At 29.8% G+C, this 23,935-nt stretch overlaps 2 protein-coding genes and 1 long non-coding RNA gene across 3 annotated transcripts; 2 read left to right on the top strand and 1 right to left on the bottom strand.

Moving 5' to 3' along the window:
* Positions 1-10,379: 10,379 nt before the first annotated feature.
* Positions 10,380-12,378, bottom strand: LOC107898951 (thioredoxin 1). The gene is made up of 2 exons (XM_016824530.2): positions 11,986-12,378; positions 10,380-10,916 (listed from the first exon to the last, which is right to left on the bottom strand). Exons 1-2 carry the CDS (start codon positions 12,242-12,244, stop codon positions 10,603-10,605), a joined length of 573 nt encoding a protein of 190 aa, XP_016680019.2. The 5' UTR covers positions 12,245-12,378; the 3' UTR covers positions 10,380-10,602.
* Positions 11,598-12,070, top strand: LOC107898952 (uncharacterized). Its single transcript, XR_001684530.2, has 2 exons — positions 11,598-11,684; positions 11,872-12,070. It is a non-coding gene; the product is annotated as an uncharacterized lncRNA (long non-coding RNA).
* Positions 12,379-22,491: 10,113 nt separating the features above from the next.
* On the top strand, positions 22,492-23,515 carry LOC107898953 (pathogenesis-related protein STH-2). Its single transcript, XM_016824531.2, has 2 exons — positions 22,492-22,925; positions 23,003-23,515. Exons 1-2 carry the CDS (start codon positions 22,745-22,747, stop codon positions 23,299-23,301), a joined length of 480 nt encoding a protein of 159 aa, XP_016680020.1. The 5' UTR covers positions 22,492-22,744; the 3' UTR covers positions 23,302-23,515.
* Positions 23,516-23,935: the final 420 nt, after the last annotated feature.

Here is a 23,935-nt window from a genome sequence, read left to right as displayed (position 1 = left end):
ACAAACATTAGTTGATTAGACTAAAGAAATATAAATAAAAGAACAAAAGAAAGAGATAAGGAATTACTCATTAATAAATAATTGAAGCACAATTCTGAAACAATCTCCGCTCGTAATAGTCTTTACATCAGAATATAAAAGTTTCGACTAAGCAGACATAAAAATAAAATACAACTAAAAACTGAATAAAATTGTCTAGGTCTAACTCAGTATATTTTTCGGGTGACCCTAAGGTGACTTATATAGGCTACACATTACTTGGTGCCCACACAACCCTAGATACACTTTAATACTAATTAATGTAATTTACTATTAAATGACTAGGGTTCAATTAAGGAAATATCCCAATATGGTCGTCCAAAAACTCAACCACATTTTGGTCTGCCTTTGTCGCGTTGTCCTGACCTGGGGAAAGTCATTGTCACGACATAGAATGATTTTCTTCTCATCTACGTCGCGTTGTCATGACATGGAGAAACTATTTGTACGAAGAGAGGTGGATTTTAGCCCTAACAACTTCATTGTTTGAGACACGAACCTTCATGTGTTATGACATGGCCATCGTCCCTTGTATTCTTGGACCTAAATTGACACCCTAAATACTCACATGACCCATTAGTGACTCTCGAGGCCCATGTTAGCCTTACGGGTCATCGAGATACTAAGAAGTGTAAAAAAAACTTATTTTGAAAATAATTAAATCTAAACTAAGAAAACTGAAAATGCATATAAATTATAAAATCACTAGAAAACAAGCTCTTTAAATGCTGAAACGTACCTAAACTACCACTACAATTGGCGGCGGATCATAATGGTTTCATACAAGGCATTAAAATCTCAATAAATGCTCCACCCATTAATCACCTACTTTTTATTTATAGTTGATACATTTTCTTTAATACTTTTGTTGAAGTATGCAGGTCTCTCAAATCATTTCTTCTAACTGTCTTCTCTCTCACAAGACTTCAAATCAATTTCTACCATTACAATTGGTGGTAGGTCATAATGGTTCCATACGAGGTATTAAAATCTAGAGAAATGCTCCACCCATTAATCACATACTTTTTGTTTATGGTTGCTACGTTTTCTTTAATGCTTTTATTCAAGCATGTAGGTCTCTTAATTCATTTCTTCTAAATGTCTTCTCTTTCTCGGGACTTCAAATCAATTTTGATAAATTGAAGCTTTTTCTTAGCCTACAAAGCTTTAAGCAAAAAGATGATTTAATGGTATTCTTAATGCAAAAAAGGTTGATATCCCTAGAAAGTATCAAGGTCTTGAACTGGTCAAAATTTAGAAAAAGAAAGAATTACTTCACAACTTGTTGGACAAACTAAGTGCCAAAATAGATTCATGCAAATAAATGCCTTTTAAGGGGAGAAATATTCACTCTAATCAAACCCACATTTTCTTTCATCCCTCTCTACCCCCAATTTATCTTCAAAACCCCTCTTAATATTTGTGATGAAATTGACAAAAAAAACTTAGAGCCTTTTAGTAGGGCAATGATCTAGGCTCTAGAAAACTGCATACTTGCAAGTGGGACACTTTTTGTACCCCATCCCTTAGGGTGGCCTCAACATATGCAAAATCAATCTTTTCAATTATGCCATTCTCTCAAAAGTTATGTAATAGCCCATTTTTGCCCGGGCCCGCAAACCAAAAATAAACCCAATTTTATAAATAAAAATAAAGCCAAATTTTAAAATGCCCACAGTCCATTACAGCAGGCCTAATAGGGCCCAAATCAGTCCAAATCACTACCCACACCCAAACCCGTTATAAACCCAAACCCACTAGCCTAAAAAAAACCCTTTGGCCCACTCAGCCCGAAACGCAAACAGGAGCAAGGAACCCTAGCAGCTTTCGGTTCCCAACGCCGCAGTAGAAGCGCCTCTTCACGCTCCCTCCGCACGTGACGAGACTCCGTACGCGCGCGCCCTCATCTCCGTACGCGCCACGTGTAACACCCCTTACCCGAGACCGTCACCGGAATCGAGTACGAGATGTCATCCAATTTAACTTACCAATTCGGAGCATAAAAATTTGCTTTTAAAATTAAATTCACTGTTCACAACAAAACTGTCCACCTGCATGACTGTCACTAATTTAATTATAAATTGAGTTACGAGACTCTAAATTTAAATCCATAAATTTTCCCTAAAACTAGACTCATATTACTACTTACCATAAAATTTTCAGAATTTTTTACTTATCCAATTAGTACAGTTTATTCATTAAAGTATCCCCTGTTTCACAGCTCGACAGGTCTGACCTCTTGGCACTAAAAATAAATTATCTCATTGCACAGAATTCATATAAGGTTATCGTTTATTTCTTTTGAAAATAGACTCACTAAGAAATCTATACATATAAATTATGACCCATAATTATTTCTGTACAATTTATAATGATTTTCCAAAGTCAGAACAGGGGACTCCAAAAACCATTCTGACCCTGTCTCACTAAAATTCAAATATCTCAAAATACAGAATTCATTTGCCTACACCGTTTCTTTCATATAAAAATAGACTTGATAAGATTTAATTCCATATATAATTCACTCTCTAATTCCATTTCTAGTATTTATGGTTATTTTTCACATTCACGTCACTGCTGCTGCAAAGAAACTGCTTCTTTGTATTAGCTACCATTTACACATACATAATACCAAAACATAATCTTTACTAACCATTTCAATAGCTAATCTTAGCCATATCATATGAACATACTCAAAATGATTAAGACTCTATACATGCCATAGTTTAAACATTTTGAAAAGCACATAATACCGAGATGATTATGATAGTGTGATACGAGCTCCGACGATCTCCAATTCGACCAAGTTCAAATCACTATAAAACAAAGGAAAAGAAGAAAATGTGTAAGCTACAAATAGCTTAGTAAGTTACATGAAAATAATAGGTACTCATTTAATAATTAACACTTTTAACATATAACTAATGAAACATTTCTTAGCAATTTCAATCACTTACAAATGCACAATCTTACCAATTCACTTGCTTATACATTTTCACACTTAACTTTTATCACATATACTCATTCTTTCAGTTGTACCTGCATACACACTTCATTTCATATTCACTTTAACTCATTATTAATCCCGTTGAACACTCGGAATATACACAGATACGTAGAGATTTAGCACATAAGTGCAACACTGATATGTAGCCGAAGCTACCACTGTTATGTAGCCGAAGCTACCACTGAAATGTAGCCGAAGCTACCACTGTTATGTAGCCGAAGCTACCACTGAAACGTAGCCGAAGCTACCACTGATCAATAACACTGGAAATGTCCACGGGCCTACTCACACAAGCTGTCAGGTGTCTACAACACATGCTAGATCACCCAGCACCCGGGACTCACTGTAACACTGTAACACTGTAACACTGGTCTCTAGTGACATGTCACTTGTATCCACTTCTATTCCTAAGTTCAACCGGGAATTTACACTTAACACTTTATTTTAAACACTTTATCACTTGAATAATTCATGAACAATTTTCCTTCCACACTCAATATTGATTCACATATCAAATAAAATTCACAATTTATAAAATATATTACTATTATTTACACATAACTTACCTCGGATGCAAAACGACTATTTTTGTAATTTAGTCGATAACTTTCTCTTTTCCCCGATCACTTCCACTATTTCTTCTTTCTTGATCTATATTAACACAATTTAATACATTTTATCAATATTCTATTCAAATACAATTCATACACAATATTTTGGCAAATTTACATTTTTCCCCATAACTTTTCAAAAATTCCACTTTTGTCCCAAAGCTCGTAAAAATAAAATTCACTAAATTTTTAAATTTCAAACTTCACTAAATCATATTTCATGCTCATAACAGCCCTCAATTTCACAAAATCACAACTTTATGCACACTTTACCATCTTTCACAATTTAGCCATTTTTCAACATTTTCATCAAAATTCATCTAGTAAAACTTGTAATTAACACTTCAAACATTCATTATCTAACATCACTAATTAATTTACAATTATATCATGAATGGGTCAATTTTTAAACTTTAATTTCATTTAAATTAAATAGTAGAAACATGAAATTCAAGCTTCAATAAGCATAAAAATACGAAAATAATTAAAAAAAAAGGCAAGAAATCACTTACAATTGAGCTTAGAAAAATCAAAAACCCTAACTATTGAAGCATGAAAGTTTCGGCAGCAAGCTCTTCAATTTTGAAGAAGATGGACACTTATTTTCACTTTATTTTGTCTTTTTCTCAATTTGGACAAAAATGCCCTTGACCCATTACTTAGATTTTTTTCTAGAATTACCCTTTTGTGTCCATATCACTAATTTATGGTCTAATTGCCACATAAACACTTCCAATTTCAGGCAATAATTCAATTAAGTCATTTAATCACTAATTAGACACACTTTGTATTTTTCTCAATTTAGTCTTAAAAATTCAATTAGGCACCAAATCATTAAAATTTTCTATTCATATTTTCACACAATATTTCAATCAATTAGTAACTAATAAAAATTTATAAAATTAAACTATTTCACTTCGGATTTGTGGTTACGAAACTACTATTCCGATTAGGCCCTATTTCGGGCTATCACACCACGTCCCCGCCGTACGCCAGGCCTGCAAACAGAATGAAAACAACGCAGCAAAGAGAAACCAATGTGAGGGTTTATTATTTTATTTTTGTTTTTTTTTTTTGATTGGATTTTTCGGGTTCTCTGTCGAATACAGATATAAGAACTAAAAAAACGCTTGTAAGACAGACACATTCGATACTCATTGCGAATACAAAAAAAAAATCAAAGAAAAAAGGTGATTCCCTAGTTTCTTTTCTCCTGTTTTGGCTATTCAGTTTTCTTTTTTTTTCTTTTCTACGTTCAATCGTTAGATTTTTAGGTGAGAAAGTGATAAGGAAAAAGAGCGAAAGCGTACCTGGCGATAGGATTTCGGCCTCCTCCGTCGTCATCGGAGAGCAGGTCGGAATCGGGGACTACTCGCATGCCTTTGGTACGAACGACGCAGAGTCTTCCTTAGTTAGGTTTTATTTTAGTAAAGATGATAGGTGTGTTTAGGGTTATTTTAGTTTAAACCGCAGGAATCAAAACGTCGCCGTTCAGAGCCAATACAATGGCATTGAAACGACGTCGTTTCGAAGACCCGATCCGAACGGTGACCCGATCCGGGAAGGATCCGCGCACTATGGATCGTCTGGTTTATTTATTCACCAAGCCCCTCTTCGTTTTGATTAGTTTCAATTTGGTCACTTTTGTTTTTTAAAATTTATACTGTGTATTTAACTTTGTTTGCATGTCGATCCAAGATTAAGCGATGCCGTTTTACGCTTGATTGCTATTATTCTATTGTTTGCGTGAAATTGCTGATTGAGTCTCTTAAGGTTGAAAAAGATTTCATTTTTGTACGAATTTAGTTTTCTTAATTCAATAATATTTGTAAACGCAAATTAATCATACTTATATACATTATAAAACTTAATACTATATTTAATTTCAATAGTATTTAAATTTATTATAGTTTAAGATGTAATAAATTATTATTTTAACTTGTATTTTATGTTTTAAATTCATTATGCGCTAATATTTGGAGTTTATTGTATTTTTTTAATTTTGTTTTTTATTATTTTATTTAAGCTTTGATTTAAAATTCATTAATTATTGTTTTCAATTATAAAAAGTCTTTTCATATTAAATTTTGATTTCAAAAATTTTCTAATAAATCAACTTTTATATTCATTGTTTTTAATATTATTTTAGTATTTAGCTTAATATTATTTTTGAATTTGCTTTTAATATATTTTTAGAAATAATACATAGATTCCTTCAAATTATTATTTTTAATATGTTTTAAATTCATTAAATATTATTTTAAAATTTTTTATTATACTTTTATTTTTCAATTTGATATATGATTATAAATTTCATCATTTATTAATACGCATTGTAGTAGATTAGACATAATTTATATATTTAGATGTTGTAACCTGAGTAAAATTATTGTTGCTATTTTATTTGTATTTAGTTATTGCTTATTTAGCTACATCTTAGTTTAAATTTGAGTTATCATTTATCGTTTTACATTACACATTTCTTTTAAAATTTTGCACCTTTATCATACTATTTCATATTAAAAAGGCCTAGCATTTATAATCTTCGAGAGAATTGAGCCCTAATGTATTGGGTTCCAATTCTCCTTGTTAAATCTAAATAATCAAAAGTTTTATTTAATCAAAATACATAAAACCCACCCTCGGGAATTCGATAAGTCGTGTCCTAATGTATTGGATGTGATGTGTCATTTTCTCGAAATGAGGATTTTTTTTTTAAAATAATAAGGTCAATATTCAATGCTCGGAACTTTGAGAAGTCGTGCCCTAATATATTGGGTTTCGATTTTTCATCGGACTTAAAGCAATTGAATATCCTTTTAAACATCACCACGCAAGTTTTGGAAATCAAAAGACAAACTTATTCTCGAGGACTAAAAATGTCGTGCCCTAATGTATTGGGTGTGTCATTTTATTACTCCAAGATAAGGAGGTTTTTGGTATTCGCATCGATTTATCCATGCATCTTTTATAAAATTAACACTAATAAGAAAGGGGAAGGATCATATTTTAAAAGTTTTTCAAAGTTTCAACACGAAGACATAAAATGATCAATTCGGTACCAATTTTGGGCATTACGAGGGTGCTAACCCTTCCTCGTGCGTAACCGACTCCCGAACCTGTTTTCTCAAAATTCACAGACCTAAAAATATTTTCTAGGTGATCAGATCACATCTTAATAAAAGATCAGTGGCGACTCCCATTTTTATTTTCAAAGTCGATCCCTATTTTTCAAATTTAAAAATGGTTTCGACAAGTTGCATGGCGTATTTTGACGGAAAGAAATTGATTGCTCATCAAGGTTCTTACTACTAAGTATTGCAACAAATATCCTTTTAAATTTGTCAAGCCAAAGCCTTCTAACTTATGGGTCTGGAAAATCATCTTTTATTGGCAGAAATATCTGCAACATCGGTAAAGATGTTCAACTCTGGAGTGGGAAAAATAGTTGGATAACCACTGACCCATTTCGCTAGCTTATTGACACTGTGGCCCCTCAATGCTCGGGATTTCAGGCTCATACTTTCATTCAACCTGCTCGACTCTGATAGAGTTTCTAATCTCCTCAATAGAACGATCTCCATCCAAAAAGGGTCCAACATGATGGTCTAGAAATCTGACTCCAATAGCCTCTTCTCTATTAAAAAAAGCTTATGTGCATCTTTATCAAAGAAACATCAATATTATTACGCCTGGACCCCAAAAAGTTGCATAGACAAATCTTTGGCCTTTCAATATGGAAGCTATGTAACAAGAAAGATAACATAAAAACAATTGACCATCTCTTTCTAAACTGCACCTTTGTAAGAGCAATTTGGTTTGGATCCCCCTTGCACTATGCACTGACTGCTTGGATGGTATTTATGTTTCCAATTGCATTCTTCAATGGCTTCAAGGTAATGATCTCTCAACTGAGTTCTCAATAAGTTTCTACACAGCTATGTCTTACACTCTTTGGATAATCTGGAAATTAGGAAACAATCTCATCTTTCGAGGAACCAATCTTTGCCCTGTTAATGCAGCTAAAAGAATCTCTGATATGTTTCAATCAATCCTCAATTCCTTCCAAGACAACTTTTGCCCAACTTAGTAGCAGTAGAGAGTTCATTCGGTTCCTTCTTCGGATGCTACTAATGCACAATGGTCTCTTCTCTTAACATCATTACCTAGAATACTAATGATTTCCAACTCATATCTATTCACAGTTTTAGATTTGTCAGCAAACTTCTTGCCTAGATCCTCACTCTTCGTGTTATACTCTTGCTTTTTATATCTCTCAATGTCAATTCTTGTAGGCTACTGAGTGCCAATAAAAAATGGAGTAACATCATCATGGGACACTAAAACTGGATGGAAACTTCAACCAATTTTTCAGGATATTAAGTTTCTCCTCTAGGACAAAAAAAAAGGCCCGTTTTCTAAATGAGCCAGGTCTCAGGTAAAATTTTTTTTGCCTAGGCCTAACTCGAATTTCCCTAAATTTTTTTCTTGCTACTATTTGCTGTTGTTTTGCTATCATTTTGTTGTTGTTTGGATATTGTATAACTGTTGTTTTATTGTTAATTTTGCAATTATCTTAGTGTTATTTTAAGTATAAAGACTTTTTTTAATGTACTTTCAATTTGTTGGGAAACATTTATTTTTAATGTTTTTAGTGTATTTGGTATTATATTTTTGAAATTTGTTTTTATATAAAAAATAAAAAAAAATTAATACAAGCAAGCTAGGTCGGGTTCGAGTTTAGCATTTTTTTTATCTAGGCTAAGCTTAGACAAAATTTTAGGCTCATTTTTTAGGTCAAGTTGGGCTCAGAAAATAAGCCTAAAATTTTGTACCGACCCAACCCATTATCAGGTCTACCTTGTAGCAAAAAAAATTAAATAAATAAAATAATTGATTGTATTATTTTACTTATAAATAATTTTTTTTATACAAAATTAAAAGTGAGGGATGAAAGTCACATTATTTAAATACATATAATATAACAAAAACTTTGAATATTTATAAATAAATTTTAATTTAACATGCTTAATGATTATTTTATCAGTTATAATGCATTTCACCATTATCCTTGCTTTTGCATTTATATGTCATCATTAATTTTAATTTTATCGGTCCAATATGTTATTAATGTTATTAATGTTGATTTTTATTTTTTTTATGAATTTTAAGTATTTTTAAAGAGTATGGTGAAGTTGACAAAAGTTATAAATATTAATAATTAAAAAAGTTATTTTACAACTTTTTACAAATGCAACATTAGCAACTACCAGAAAAATTGGAAGGAAGTTAGTGAAAGAATCAAGTCAATGTTACTGTGATTAAATTTTAAATTTTAAAAAGTAAAAAAAGACTCTTAACATAATTAAATCTAAGTTATATATAAATTAATAATATAAACTATTTGAACTAATTAATAATATTATAAATTTATAAGACCGAATTGTGTTAAAAATAAATCTCAAATTTAGACATAATATAGCCCTTTAACTAAAATTTAACCTTTACCAAAATTTAATAAAAATAATCAATAATATTAATTATTTGGACAAACTAATAATATTATAAAATATTAGATTTAAATTAGGTTAGAAATTAAAATATAAATATTGAATCTAAATCTAGGCTGATCAATATATCATGTAAGAAAAACAGTAGGATGGTGGGACGGGTGTCATGTTGATATAGACTTACATGGTTAAAATATGTTATAGGTCCTTATATTATTTATAAATTTAAAATTTAATTCTCATATTTTTATTTTTAAAAATTTATTCTCTCTATTTTAGAATTTTAAAATTCAAGTTCGATCGTTAAAACTGTTAAATTTTTATTAAATTTGTTGATGTGATATTTTAAAAGAAAAAAATATTCACTTGGTAAAAATGTAACTAAAAAATAACGTTGTAATTAATTTAAATTTTAACAAATTAATCTTAAATGTCAATCGTTAGACCCGAATTTCGAATATCTAAAAAGTAGATAGATTAAATTCCTTAAAGTAGAAGTACGGGAACAAAATTCCAAATTTTTGTTGAAACATTTTAATTAACTGATTAATTATTATATATTTCTATAATTATATAAATTTATTCATGTTGAGAAGCTACTATAACTTGCAAAGCTTCAAGTAGTAGACATAAATTTCAAGTTTAAGCTCTATGAAATCCATTTCCTCCCCTAAAATTGTATAAAAATAAATAAATTTATTGAATCGATTTAACAAATAAAAAATTTAAATTATTTAAATGAAAATATATTAATTGATAAAAAAAAGTACAAAAATTGGGTACTATTAGGTTAATCCCCACCCTAAAGTCCAAAATTGTACTCCATCCAACTACATGCCAAATGCATCTCTAGCTTTTCTAGTAACGCAATGGTGAAGGACAAATATGAATTAGGTTATATCATGTCATATATACTAAAAAAGTGATGACCATAAACATTAAATCAAATATAATTTTCCCTTCATATATATATATATATTCCTCCTTAAATGCTTTTCCACATGGACTATTCTTTTTCGCTGCTTACAAGTTATGGCCAATATAGAAGCCATGGGTCATGAAATTCACCAAAAAAGCAAATTTTATACCTCAAAGGAATAGTTAGGTCCAAAATCACTATCAGTCTTTCCTTTTGGCAATCAAAGGAAGGAACTAAATCCACCTGAAATTTGGTTCATAGGTAAGCTTCAAATTAAATGATTGCAAATTTTGTAAGCTGAATATATAGTATATAGTTAGCAATAATTAATATTTTCAAAATACAGACATAAGCATGTGTACGAGACAAGGAACGGTTCCAAATTTGACATAAAAGTAGGAAAATTTTCAACATCACATAGAGAGAAATAAAGCATCTAACCAAAGCCAAGTGGGTGATGAGTGCTGGACACTTCCATGATTCCATCAGTCAATATCACTTCTTATGAATCGCTATCTACAAGAATCTCTCTATGCTTGCTGATAGAGTAGTTTTTGGCACAGCACCAATAACTGCATCTTTTTTCTCACCATTCAAGAAGATCATGAGTGTCGGGATGCTTCGGATTCCATATTGGGAAGCGATCGAGGGGCTATCGTCTGTATTCAGTTTGAAGCACTTGAGTTTTCCTGCGTATTGCTGTGCTAGTTCACCTATTACGGGATCGATCATGCGGCATGGTCCGCACCAAGGAGCCCAGAACTCGACTAGTACAGGTCCATCTGCGTTGAGCACAAGTGATTGCCATGTTTCATCGGTCACAGCTGGAACTGCCAACAACAATCAAAGGAACAACGGAATTTAACAGAAAGTGAAACTAGTACATATTCGAAGCAGGCTGATTCGAGCTATGCCTGATTCATTTCGTTTTGCAAGACCAACCAGTTTATAGATCACTGCTATAGGAATCTCATTTGCCAACACTGAAAAAAGGCTACCAAACTAAAATAAAATATTGTACTTATCTCTCCAATAGTTCAGCTTCAGATTGTAAGTCGCAGTAAAATCACAAGATGTTTCAATGAATTCCCATAGATGGAATCTTATAGTTTACCTATAGGTTATCCTTATAACAAGTTGCATTGAACAATCTTTTATACGAACTTTCAGCAAGAAGATTTTGTTATGCAATATGAAATAAACTATGATCCTGATGTTCCCTAATCTTGAAGATAACTCCAATTATTTGCAGAGGGATGCAAATAAACTTGTCACTACGCTATACTAGTAAAATCAACCACAAGCTTTAAAACTAAAGCTGAAACACGACAGCATTGTCCATTGTTCAAGCGTTTCTTGATTAATCAACACATCATTTTCAGCAAAGTTGATAAGACCTGACCAACGAATCTTGTGATTTCAAGTCATGAAAACATCGTTTTCAGCTTCCAATTTCAAGATAAGTGGAATAAAAACTGGACGAACCTGGCGGCTATATAAGAACCGGGGGACAGTCGAAGCAATCAAAATTGGTTAATGCTACTATCTTCCATCGACATGAATTAGGCCGCTATATGAACAGTTCCAACTTCTAACTGGTAAGCATATTTGTTAAATCAATTTCCTTATCAGAAAATTAGGGTTACAAAACTTGAATGATATTGTTAAAAGGCCCTCTACTTTATTTCCAGCTCGCATCATAGCAAATAAATCCACTTAAAAACATGATTACTCTCAAGTCTTGAAACTGTAAATCTAACATATTTCCCCTGAATTCTTGCTTAGAACTAGTTCAATCTTCATTCATAAATCGCAGCAGTATCAGTTATAATTTCAACTAAAAATTCGAAAAGTTTCGAACTGAGAGAGAGAGAGAGAGAGAGAGAAAGCAGAGCTTACTGTCAATAGCAGTTTCCTGAGCTTCGCAAACAATGCGTCCACTATGCTTGGAAACCCTAGGATATCTGGAATTCGTGGACGCGAACGAAAACAGTGAATAGGATTGGACTTTCAGCCCTTTAAATTCCGGCAAACCTCGGCAGCTATACGAAGAAACCGCCGGCTGTGAGATCATCATCGCCGGCCGTGAGAATGAAGTTCTAAAGCGTGAAGTAGTAGGAAAAGAGAGGGCGGCAATCGACTCTGTTACTGACGCCATTGAAGAGAGAGAAATCACAAGAAAGAAATGGGCAAAGAATAACGGGTTTTTTTTGTGTGTGTGTGTGTTTTAATTAGTTTCTTTAAAGGGTTTTTTACCCAAATAATATTAAAAAAATACCTAAATCACATTCTGCAATAATTATGTATTAAAATGATACATTTAAATAGGTGGAGGGTGGTGCATAGATGGCACAACTTTGATTCTGACATAATTTTGTTAAAAAAAAAAGAGAGTATAGGGCTGTGGTGCCTATCTGATAGGCAGCACCAGCCAGTGACCGCTAATAAATAGACAGCACTGATGGTGCCTATCTGATAAACGGCACACCCAGTATTTTTTCCCTCACACCCCATTATTTGGCTCATTTTAAACATTTATCAAAATACTTAAATTTTATATATTGCTTTTAATTACAAAAAAATATCAAACAGTTTTGTCCACGTCATATTTTTTGCTATACTACATTAACAAAATAAATATATTTTATAAATTTTAACTCCAACTCAATGGCCACATTCACAACTTTCATCTCGATGGTTTAATCTTTTACCTATATAAAAAATAAAAAAATTATATTAAAATAATAAAAATAACATGCCAATAAAAAATATAACAAAAACATAACATAAACGATACATAATAAATACTAATATTGTTATTATTATTTTAAAATGATAATAAGTAAAATGTATTAGTTTAAAATATAATATATATAATAACATGCCAACTTAATTATTGTCATTTTTTTTTGCATAGAACTTCAAAAGAAATTTCATTTTTAATATTTATAAAAAACATAAAATAAAATTTAAAAACATAAACTCTTATTCTCAATTATAAAATCTTAAAAAATTAGAACATATAAACTAATTTCTAATTTATCTCATAAATTTTAAATTCCATATCAATGGTCTCATCTTTTACCTACATAAAAAATAAAAAAATATTAAAATAATCAAAATAACATGCCTAATAAAGTTCATAAAAAATAAATCTAATCAATCTAAAACACAGATAACAGATAAATTACATAAAAAAATAAAACATTCTTTGTACATTAACATAAATAGGCTTTTTTACTTCAATAAACATTAAAAATAAATTATGAATGAATGAAAATATAAAATAAATACAAACATACCTTAATAGCTCTTTTTAACCAAATAATACATTACAAAAATGAGCCGGATGGGGGAGTGTGGGGAGAGAAAAATACTAGGTGTGCCCCCTATCAGATAAACACCACCAGTGCCGCCTATCAGATAGGCACCACACCTCTGTATCCTTTTTTTTTTAATGAAATTGTGTCAAAATCAATGTGGTGCCGCCTATGCATCACCCTCCACCCATTTGAATGTACCATTTTGGTACATAATTCTTGCAACATGCCATTGAGGTATTTTTTAAATATTATTTGGGTAAAAAACCCTTCTTTAAATGTTTTTTTTTATTTTCTTTCTCTTTTTCGTTTATGCTTCAAGCTATTGAGTTTTCAGTTTTGAGCAAGGATAGGTAAGAGTCTTCACATTTCGGTTAAAATTTTATTAATTGCTTGGATGAATTTAATTTGATTAATTGATTAGTAGTTAATTTTAGTTTGGTTTCGATCGGTTAATAATTTTTGAAATTTTGATTATCAATTAATTCAGTTCAAAATTGGTTAATTAACCAAATTAATCAATTACCCGAAATATTTGTTGTTTTCAAGATTTATTAGTGTTTGGTTGTTAAATTTCAAGACTCATGTAATTCTAATGTCTTATTTGTTATTTTCACCTCCATTTAAAGTTTTTTGAACAATTAAATAAAAGAAAATGAATATTGGTAATGCAATTTTTATATGTTTTATATTTATTTTAACCAGAAGAAAAAATATATAAATTTAATCGAATTAATCGAAATATTTCGGTTTGGTTAATGATTAAAGAATTTTACATTTCAAGTATTTCAGTTAATAGTAATTCAGTTTGGTGATTAAGCAAACCGAACGTTTGAACACCCTTAAGAATAAGTGGTGAAACTATTCAGTCTTCGATTAAATAAATTATTAAAATTTAAATCAATTGATCTTTTACTTAATTAATCTGTTCATATCGATTTTCGGATCAATCTATATTCATTAGGAAAATCAAAATATTATTAATATATTATCAATGAGAATCGATTAATTTTGTTAGAAAAAGTTTGTAGAAGATTATTTGTTGAGAACCGACTAATCTCCCTCGATAAATTTAGTATTGTATTTCTGGAGTGTTTGTCTTCTATTTTAGTTTCCAATAGTCATATTGTTTAAATTTGGTGTTTATATATAAGACATAATAATAAATTTATCCTCAACCTTTGTACGTTTATTCAACTTGACTTTTACTCTTTTATTGGAAGTAAATTAGAAATTTTTGAAACTAATAAAGTTAAAGGATCAAAAAGACCTAAGTAACAAATTAAAAAAAAATCATTAAGTCATTTTAAAATTTAAAATTTAATTAGAAATCATAAAAATTATAAAAAATTATTTTTAAAAGTTATAAAAATTTAAAATTAAATTTTTCTCCCCAGTTTTAATTCATGTGATGATGTGATACAATCTCAGAATGTCATATCATTTACGAGGATCAAAACTAGAAAAAAATTATCAAGTTCAAGTATTAATATGGACTAAAAAAGTTCAGGGATGAAATTAAAAAGAGCTGTCAAGTTTAAGGGCTAAATCATGATTTATCCCTACATTAAATAAGAATAATGACCGGTATTGATATTTTTTAATAAAAAATTATAGTTTTAAAATTTGTATAATTTTTTTTATAAATTTTATTACTTTAAAATAAATTTAAAAATTTAAAAGTGCTTAATTGATTTGTTTTAAAATTTGTCACTAAGGCTTTTTTGACCCTTTAACCTTGTTAGTTTCAAAGTTTTCTAATTTACTTCAATAAAAGAGTAGGGATCAAAGTGAAAACATATATAAAAGATGAGAGTTAAATTTGTCATTATACCTTATATATAAACACCAAATTTTAACAGAGGAGCTAAAATGCAACCCGGAATATAGTACATGATTGTTTTTTATGCTTTTACCCATATTTGATATATTATATACATTAAAATTATCCTTTTTTTATATATATATATAATGCCTAAAACTACTCATGACCCCTTTCATATTTGATATAATTTTAAACGTAAAATGATGTTACAATGACATTTGTAAATGTTTAAAAATTATTAACAGCTTATGATTTTTTTCTTTTTTTTTTTACATTTTATTATAAACTTAAAAGGTATAATGACTTTTTGGCCCTCAAATTTTACACACACAAAAAAGTCTTTTTAGCCCTTATTTAATTTTTTATCTCTTTTAGTCATTAAACTTGTATTTTTTGTCAAATCACCCCAAAATGGGAGAAAAAAGTTAATGTTTGTTAACTTTGTTGACGTGGCATACACATAGATTGTTATGTGGATGACATGTCAGCATTTAATTAATTAATTTATTTTAAAAATATTGAGAAATATTTTTTATAAATTTAATGATTTTTAATTTAAAAAAATAATTTTTTGGATTTTTTAAAATTTAATTAAATGTTGACGTGTCATCTACAAAACAATCCACGTGTATGTCACATCAAAAAAGTTAAAAAAATTAAATTTTCTATTCATTTTGAGATGATTTGATAAAAAAATATAAATTTAAAGACTAAAAAAGGTAACAAATTAAATAGAGAACTAAAATATTTTTTAAAATTAGAGGGCCAAAAAATCATTATGCCAATTTATAATAATTTCTTAGCTATCATAATTTTTTTTTTGTTATGAATTGGTAAACTACAATGTTACAGGATATTATTAAGTGTCAACGTAATCTTTTTAATTATTAGTTTATCAATTTAAACCTTCTAATTTAGAATAATTTAACATATTGACCAAATCGTAAAATAACTTAAAGTTTAAATAATCTCAAAACTTAATATAAATGTGATACTATACCATGAAAAAAAATTAGCATTTGTAAATATGAAATTTATTTTATTTTCCTATAACTAGATTAGTTTAAGCTTTGTATAATTATGAAATTCCTATTATGTTTAACATTTTTTATTAATAAGTTTATATTTAAAAATTATTTCTAAAACATTTTATACAAACTTAATGCCGAATGAATCTTAACTCGATTGACATCAATATTGTTGTCAGTGTAACAGGTCGTGGGTTCGAGTGCACGAAAGAACATTATGAATTATATCAAAAAGAGCAGAGTTCATAACTAATGAGATTAATGTTAAAAAAATAGTTATAAATTAATAATAAGTACTTTCTTAAAAGCATAAACTTTTTTATTTATATTAATGACTTATTTAAAATTTAAATTTATACAATTATTTAATAATGCATCTATTTACAATAAATTTATCCAAAAATTGTTAAATATCAAAAAATTTATTGTAACAGATTTTATTAAGAATCTATCTAAAAGTTTAGAATTTAATGAATTAATTGTAAGTTTGCACCCAATCAGTATGAGCATCGATAAATGCAGAAAGATGTAAATTCAAATGTGCTGAAATGCATTATTCTCTTATTTATAAATTAAAAAAATTATGAATTGTTTTAAGTATTATGTAGATAACAAATAGATATGATCAAAACCATCGAATTTCGTTTGGCTCGATTTGCTTTATAATGTAATTTTGAGCCTACTGGATTTTTGTAAAATTTTATTTCAGCTATTTGAAATTGGGTTTGAGGGTTTTTTAAAAAAATAATTTTCTTTAAATTTAATGTTTTGGGTTTTTGGCCCACTAATGTTTAATTTTTTATAATTTTTATTTAATATTTTATTATATTTTATTAAATTACAAAATACACAAAAATCAAAAATAAAAATTACAAAATCAAAAAAGAAAATATTGCAAAAATGACCCTAAGTTTCTCTCTTTTTGCAAATCAGTCCCTACACTCCATCACTTCCACCAACCACCAACTCCTATCAGCCAACCTACCGCCCCATGCCCTGCACACCAATCACCCTGTAGACACCCTGTCCCATCTCCATCAATCCATCATCCTCCTCCTCCACAAACAACCAAGAACAAAGAAAAAGGGGGCTCCCTCTCGATTACCTAGAAACCTTCCATTACCATCACTCTCGACCGCTCTTTGGGCTCCAACCGGCCATCCCTCTCAGCTCCCAAGTTTCTGCCAACTCTAAACCTCAACCCTCATACCACTATACCAGTCCATTACCGAACCAAAACAGTGCCCCTACTGGCATCCATCATCACCCCGACTTTGATAAATCATCGGGGCTCCTCTCCCGCTCTCTTAGCTCCCTCTCACACTCTCTCTCGCACTCTCACCCTCATTTCCTCAACAAGACATCACCACCATTTTCCACATTACCAGGCACCATCAACACCACGACCGAGCCCCTAAACTGAAACCCACTCCAAACAGCCGAACCAACCGATCATCAGCAACCCAAAACCCAAACCTAAACAGGAAACCAAAATACAAATACATACAAAAAAAAAAAGAAAAAGAAAGAAAGAGAGCTCCACCGTGACACCTGCAAACCAAACAAGTCAGTATTCAAACAAATAAATAAATAAATAAAAAGAGAAGAGAACCCATCTTTCGGGTTTTTCAGCAGTTAGGGCGTCGGAGCTCCGCTTATCAATCCGAACGGTTGAAGACAGAGAAAGGGTGGAGGAGAGCAACCTATATCAATTTTAGGCTGGATCAATGGTCGGATTAGGAGACTGGAATTAAAAATCGAATGTGGGAGTGATATCACGAATTATGAGGAGTCTTTTGGGAAATCTATGCCAAGATTTGAAGAGAGTAGGGAGGGAGGAGTATTTTGGTGGTACCCGATCGGAGCTCCGTGTTATAAATATAATATATGAAGTGAAACGGCGCGTCTTTACGGTAGAGGGGGCCTTTTAAATAAACGGTGTGTCTTGGGAGTTATTGTAACCCAAACAACCCATAAAAATTTTCTTAACCGCCTTTTTTCTATAAACAGTAAAGGCTGAGGAATAGAGGTGGGGGCTGGGTACTAACAATATTTTATACCCTTTTATGGGCTTGGGTTCTTCGATAAATAAGTTTAAAATTTAGGTCCGATTTATTTGTATTAAATTTTTTATATAAATTCTTTTTAAAAATATTAAAATAAATATTTTTTAATAAGTTGAAAATAAATTTAAAAAAGTTATACTTAAGTAATATTAAGATAAATGCAACATAATAAGTAAATATTTTTAAAATAATAGTAAAATTGATAATAAAATAAGAATTATAAAATATCCATACAATAATAATAAAATAGTAAAATGCCAACTAAACAATGATAAATAGCAGCAAAATAGTAGATTTTCTTTTACAAATTCGTGTTTAACTCAAATCAAAAAAAAATTTATTCGAGGCCCAATCTGTTTTTTAAAACAAGTATTATTCTTTTACTCAAAGCTATTTTTTAAACTTATATTTTTACTCAAAAATTTTTACTTTTCAGATATACCTTCATGCCGGGCCGGAACTGAGGAATAAAAGTCAGCCAATATAATTTTCCTCAGAAACAAGCAGCTCGTATCACTCCGGCGGCTGATTAAGCGGCGGCTAGGACTGCATAGGAAAGAAAAAAGTAGAAAGAGAAAGTGATGATAAGAAAGAAAGAAATAATTAAAAAAGAAGGAAAGAAATAAAAAATAAAATAAATATAAAAACGATGGGGCCCACAAGTTTTAAGAAGTGGGGTGAAAAGAGAGAAGAAAAGGGAATTTGCAACCTTAGTCCCTTAACATTTTTGGGGTAAATTACACTATCAGTCCATTTAGTTTTGAGCTTTTCATTTAAGTTTTTATTTGTTTGCATTTCAAGGAAACGAGTTTGATGGCATTTTTGGGGTACAATTTCTAATTATGTTAATTTTCTACGTTTAACTTATGTTGCATTTAATTTTTATTTTAATCTTAGATTAAATTTCTTTTGAAAAAAGCAACAACGATGAATTCGATAAAACTTGTGGTAGTGATTCCGTTAAAATTCTATTAAATTTCAAAAATAAATTCTGTGAAAATTTTCATATATATTAAAAATAAGTAAGCAATATGACCAATAATTCTTTTGTTGTGTCCGGTATGATTTTATTGATGCTTATTAGGAACGACATCTTTTTTTTCCAAAACCAAGTGAATCCATAAGTTTTGTTCTCATATAAAAAATAGTTTTTTGGTATTTTTGTGGACACTAAGATGTTACGAGTCACGAATCAAAGCCTTCGACCAAAGCACATAAAGTTGTCTAAAGAGATCGATTAATTAAATGAGACTCGTTTAATCCACTTAAATTGGCCCAATTCGTAAAACACATGGAGAAGTCCATCTACTTGAAGCATTAGTAACTGAATAAAACATTTTAGTAAAAGAGTTACCATAATGAATATTTGTAATTTTAAAGGATATTGTAAAATGTTTAAATCTCTCAGAATTTTCAAACTTGTAGATAGGTTTAATCTCGATCATTGATATAATTTAAATTGTTATTAGATTTAGGGGAGTTCAACTATAAATAGAAGTCTTCCCTCTCATTTGCAATCACTCTGTTGTAATTTTACAAAGTAATAGAAACACTTTGGGAGCATTTACTCAAACACTTGGTGTGCTTAGTTTTCTTGTGGTTTTTTTGTTCGCTTTTTGCTTCTTTGCGTAAGAGTTCACTTCTGCTATATTTCAGTGCCTTAGAGAAATTCTTTTGTGAACTTTCACTACAATAGGAGATATAAAAAATTATCGTATTTTGAAATTTTAATTCACTCAAAAAATAAGTGTTTTATTTCAAAGGATCACAATTAATCATTAGATCTCCTACTTTTAAATTTTGATTTTTTTGACAAGTGCGTAATTAACAAGGTACCAAATTTGGATCTTGTAGGGTGCCATAATCTTCCATACCTAAAATTGACTCTCGAACTTGACTTTCCTCTGGATTTCAACACAAACCTTAAAATTGTAATTTTAAAAGAGTTTTTTAAATTTCTTTTGTTAGAGATTGTGTGACTCAAATTTCATTACTTGTTGAAAAATAAATACAGTGACAAAATGAGGGGATTTATGGCGGGCTACGACCTCGAGCTGACCATACAGCACAAGTTGAATCCGTATAGAACTATTATTCTTCTATTTGATTTTGATTAGAATAGGGTTTTTCAACCCTTAATCATTCGTTTTTTAACATTAGTGAATTTTTCCTCTTCTGCCCGTGGCTTTTCCCGAAAGAGTTTCTTGTGTGTTCCTATTTTTCTTTTCTTATTGTTTTGCGATCGTTTTACCATTATTATTAACATTTATTATAATCACACCTAGCTAAAAAAAGATCCTGACTCCTCTTCTAAATAAAACCTTTGTATTTTGCAAACTAAAAACTTTCAAATATTTTCTAGAATTTGTCAACCTGATTTTTTTTTTTTATTAACGGTAAGTTAGTCGCGAGAATATAACAATTCTATTAACAGAATATATCTTAATTACAATAATAGATTTTACTTTTATATGTTTAACTCATTTAAGTTTAAATAAATTAATAAAATACACTCTTCAATAAAATTGTTTAATTAATTTTGACTTTAATACTAAGTTAATATATTTAAATTTCATTATTAATTTTAATGTACATTAATATTATGTGAACTTCATTTTTAAATATTTATTAATTTAATATTAAATGAAATAATAAAAGTACATATTTATATTTTTTTGTTAATTTTAAAGTTTATACTTATATTTTTTATATATATAATATAAAAATAGATGGATGGATTATATTCAACTAGGTTTTTTGGAGGCTACTTGCTTTCTAGATAGTCCAAGTCTTCCCATAAATTTGACAATAATTATATTATATTATATTATATTTACTTTTTCTTACTTATGATAATTTTGTTTTTGCTAAAGTATTATTTGATAAATTAAAAAATTAGGTGTTGAAAAATTAAGTATTGAAAAGTTATAAAATTGTATGATATATTACTTAAAATTAATTACTGAATATAATTAAATTGTTTGATAAATATATTTTTAAATTATAAAAAATATATATTCTACATTTTATCACTAATTTTTAAATATTTCACCTTGACCAAAAAAACAAAATTTAATCGTGAAATTTTTATAAAATAAAATAATATTAAAATAAATAAATTTAATTAAATTGATTAAAACTATTTCTTCATTAAGTGATAACTAGCTCTTATCTATTTATTATTTTTTAAATTTTTTAAAGAATTTTTATTTTAAATTATCAAATATGTTTAAAAAAAATTAAATCATTAAAAATATTAATTAGATTTAATTTTTTCAATAATAAATCAAACCGGTATTAAGATAATAAAGTAGTTAATTGAAGTTGCATTCATTTTATTATATTGAAAATTCACTGACTCATAAACATTACATCTTAAAAAGAATTGCAACTTCTTGGAGGCCCTCATCTAAATGCCAATTCTCACTATGATCCAACTTTCCAAGGTTGGATTGAAATGGAGTTAACTCTAAATTTAAATGTGATTATCCTATGAAGCATTAATGGACTGTGGTTTTTAGGGATCATATTGGGATTAATGATAATGATTCTTTGGAGGTTGGTGACCCGGCAAATTCTAAATATGGTATTTTAATCTCAAAATTGCGTTAGACAATTGGGAAAGGCATTGTTATTAGGAAAGATTGGGTTCTTAATAATACCATTAAGGATCGTGGTGAGCATTTTAAAACTGTTAAAAATACCAAGATCTCTCTTTCAAATTCAATGAACTCTATGGCGGCTTTAATAAATTCCCAGATTGATACCGAGGCTAATAAAGTTGTGGTGATTCCGAATAGCAAACACCGGAATACTGGAACTACTTCTAAGCAGTAGAGTTAGGATGATAACTTAGTTATTTTTCTAAGTAGTATTATTGCAATTTCATTTTCATTAAAAAAAAATTACAACTAACCTAATAAAATTTGAATTTAATAAAACGATTTCTTAAAATAATAATGAATGAATGCTGATAAAAACCGTCAATGCATCAAATTAATTGAATTGAATCCTAAGGATATCTGTGAACACATTAGGTTGAAAATGAATAACAAAAATTGGAGTCATCAGTGGGATGCTTATTTTGACTAGCATTAATAAAAACGATTTCTTAAAATAATAATTAATGAATGCTGATAAAAACCTTCAATGCATCAAATTAATTTAATTGAGTCCTAAGTATATCTGTCAACACATTAGGTTGAAAATGAATAACAAAATTTGGAGTCATCAATGGGATGCTGATTTTGACTAGCATTATTTCATTGAAAATGAGAATAATAAAGTTCTTAAGCTTCAAGTTAAATCTATAAATAGCATGTTAGGCCTCTACTATCCCTCACACCTCAAACATTCATTCACTCATCCCTTTCTTCTCTTCTTTCAACTCAAAGAAAACTCCCAAGTAATATTAGAATCATGGGTGTTGTCACTTATAACTATGAGTCTACCTCTCCAGTCGCCCCTGCCAGGCTTTTCAAAGCTTTTTCTCTTGAAGCTGACAAGGTTTGGCCCAAGGCTGCTCCTCAGGCAGTCAAGAGCGTTGAGGTTGAAGCTAATCCTGGCCCTGGAAGTATCGTAAAGATCAACTTTGCTGAAGGTTAGTTCTTTCATTGCTCTTTTCTGTAAATGTGGTTTTATAAGAGTATGTTTGATAACAAGCATTTATTTGTTTAGGCCTTCCATTCCAATATATGAAGCACCAGATTGGAGGACATGACGACAAGAATTTGTCATACAGTTATAGTTTGATCGAAGGTGGACCTTTGGGGGACAAGCTTGAGAAAATCAGCTATGACAACAAGTTTGAGGCAGCTGCAGGTGGAGGAAGCCTTTGCAAGAGCTCGATGAAATTTTACACTGTTGGCGACTATGTGATCACTGAAGATGAAATCAAGGCTCAAATCAAAGGGAGTGAAGGAGTTTACAAGGCTGTTGAAGCTTACCTCTTGGCTAACCCCGATGCCTGCAACTAAGATATATGTTGGTTGCTTTGAATTCTCTTGCTTGATTTTAAAGAATGGTGTGCTTTTGGTATTTTCCTTTTTACTCTTAAAACTTAAACCGTCTTCCGGTTGTCTTAATAAAAATGGCGGTGGTAATTGATCTTTGATCATCTTTGATATATGATGAAATAAAATAAATATATAAACTAGGAAAAAATTTACCTAGTATATATTTTATAGTTTACATGAAAGAGATTACAAATTGTTCTTCCTTTTGGGTTTTCCCTCTAATTAAATGCAACTTGCATTTTCTCTCCCATGAAATATAGTTGTTATTGCAAAGAATTGTTGCATCACTTGTATTTTTTTATTGTAACATGACAAACACCAAGTTATCAATTTTAAGGTTTTAAGAGTATATAATTTTTATATGTATCTATGGAATGAAAATAAAAAGGCTAAATGCATCATTTGCTTTTGAAGTATTCAATTTTTTTTCCAATTTAGCATTTAAAGAATTTTGCATAACTATTTGTTGAGTAATTTTCTGTGTGTCTCATTAAAGGAAACATTCGGGTATTTATACATAGGACTGACACTCTGAGTAGGCCTCGGGCATTTTAGACATGCGTACCATTCCAGGTTGCATGTTGGAGTTCTCAGT

Source organism: Gossypium hirsutum, chromosome D04 (assembly GCF_007990345.1).
Source record: "Gossypium hirsutum isolate 1008001.06 chromosome D04, Gossypium_hirsutum_v2.1, whole genome shotgun sequence".
Taxonomy (NCBI): Eukaryota; Viridiplantae; Streptophyta; class Magnoliopsida; order Malvales; family Malvaceae; genus Gossypium; species Gossypium hirsutum.
The sequence above is the reverse complement of the archived record's forward strand: the minus strand, read 5'-3'. Positions and strand labels throughout refer to the sequence as shown.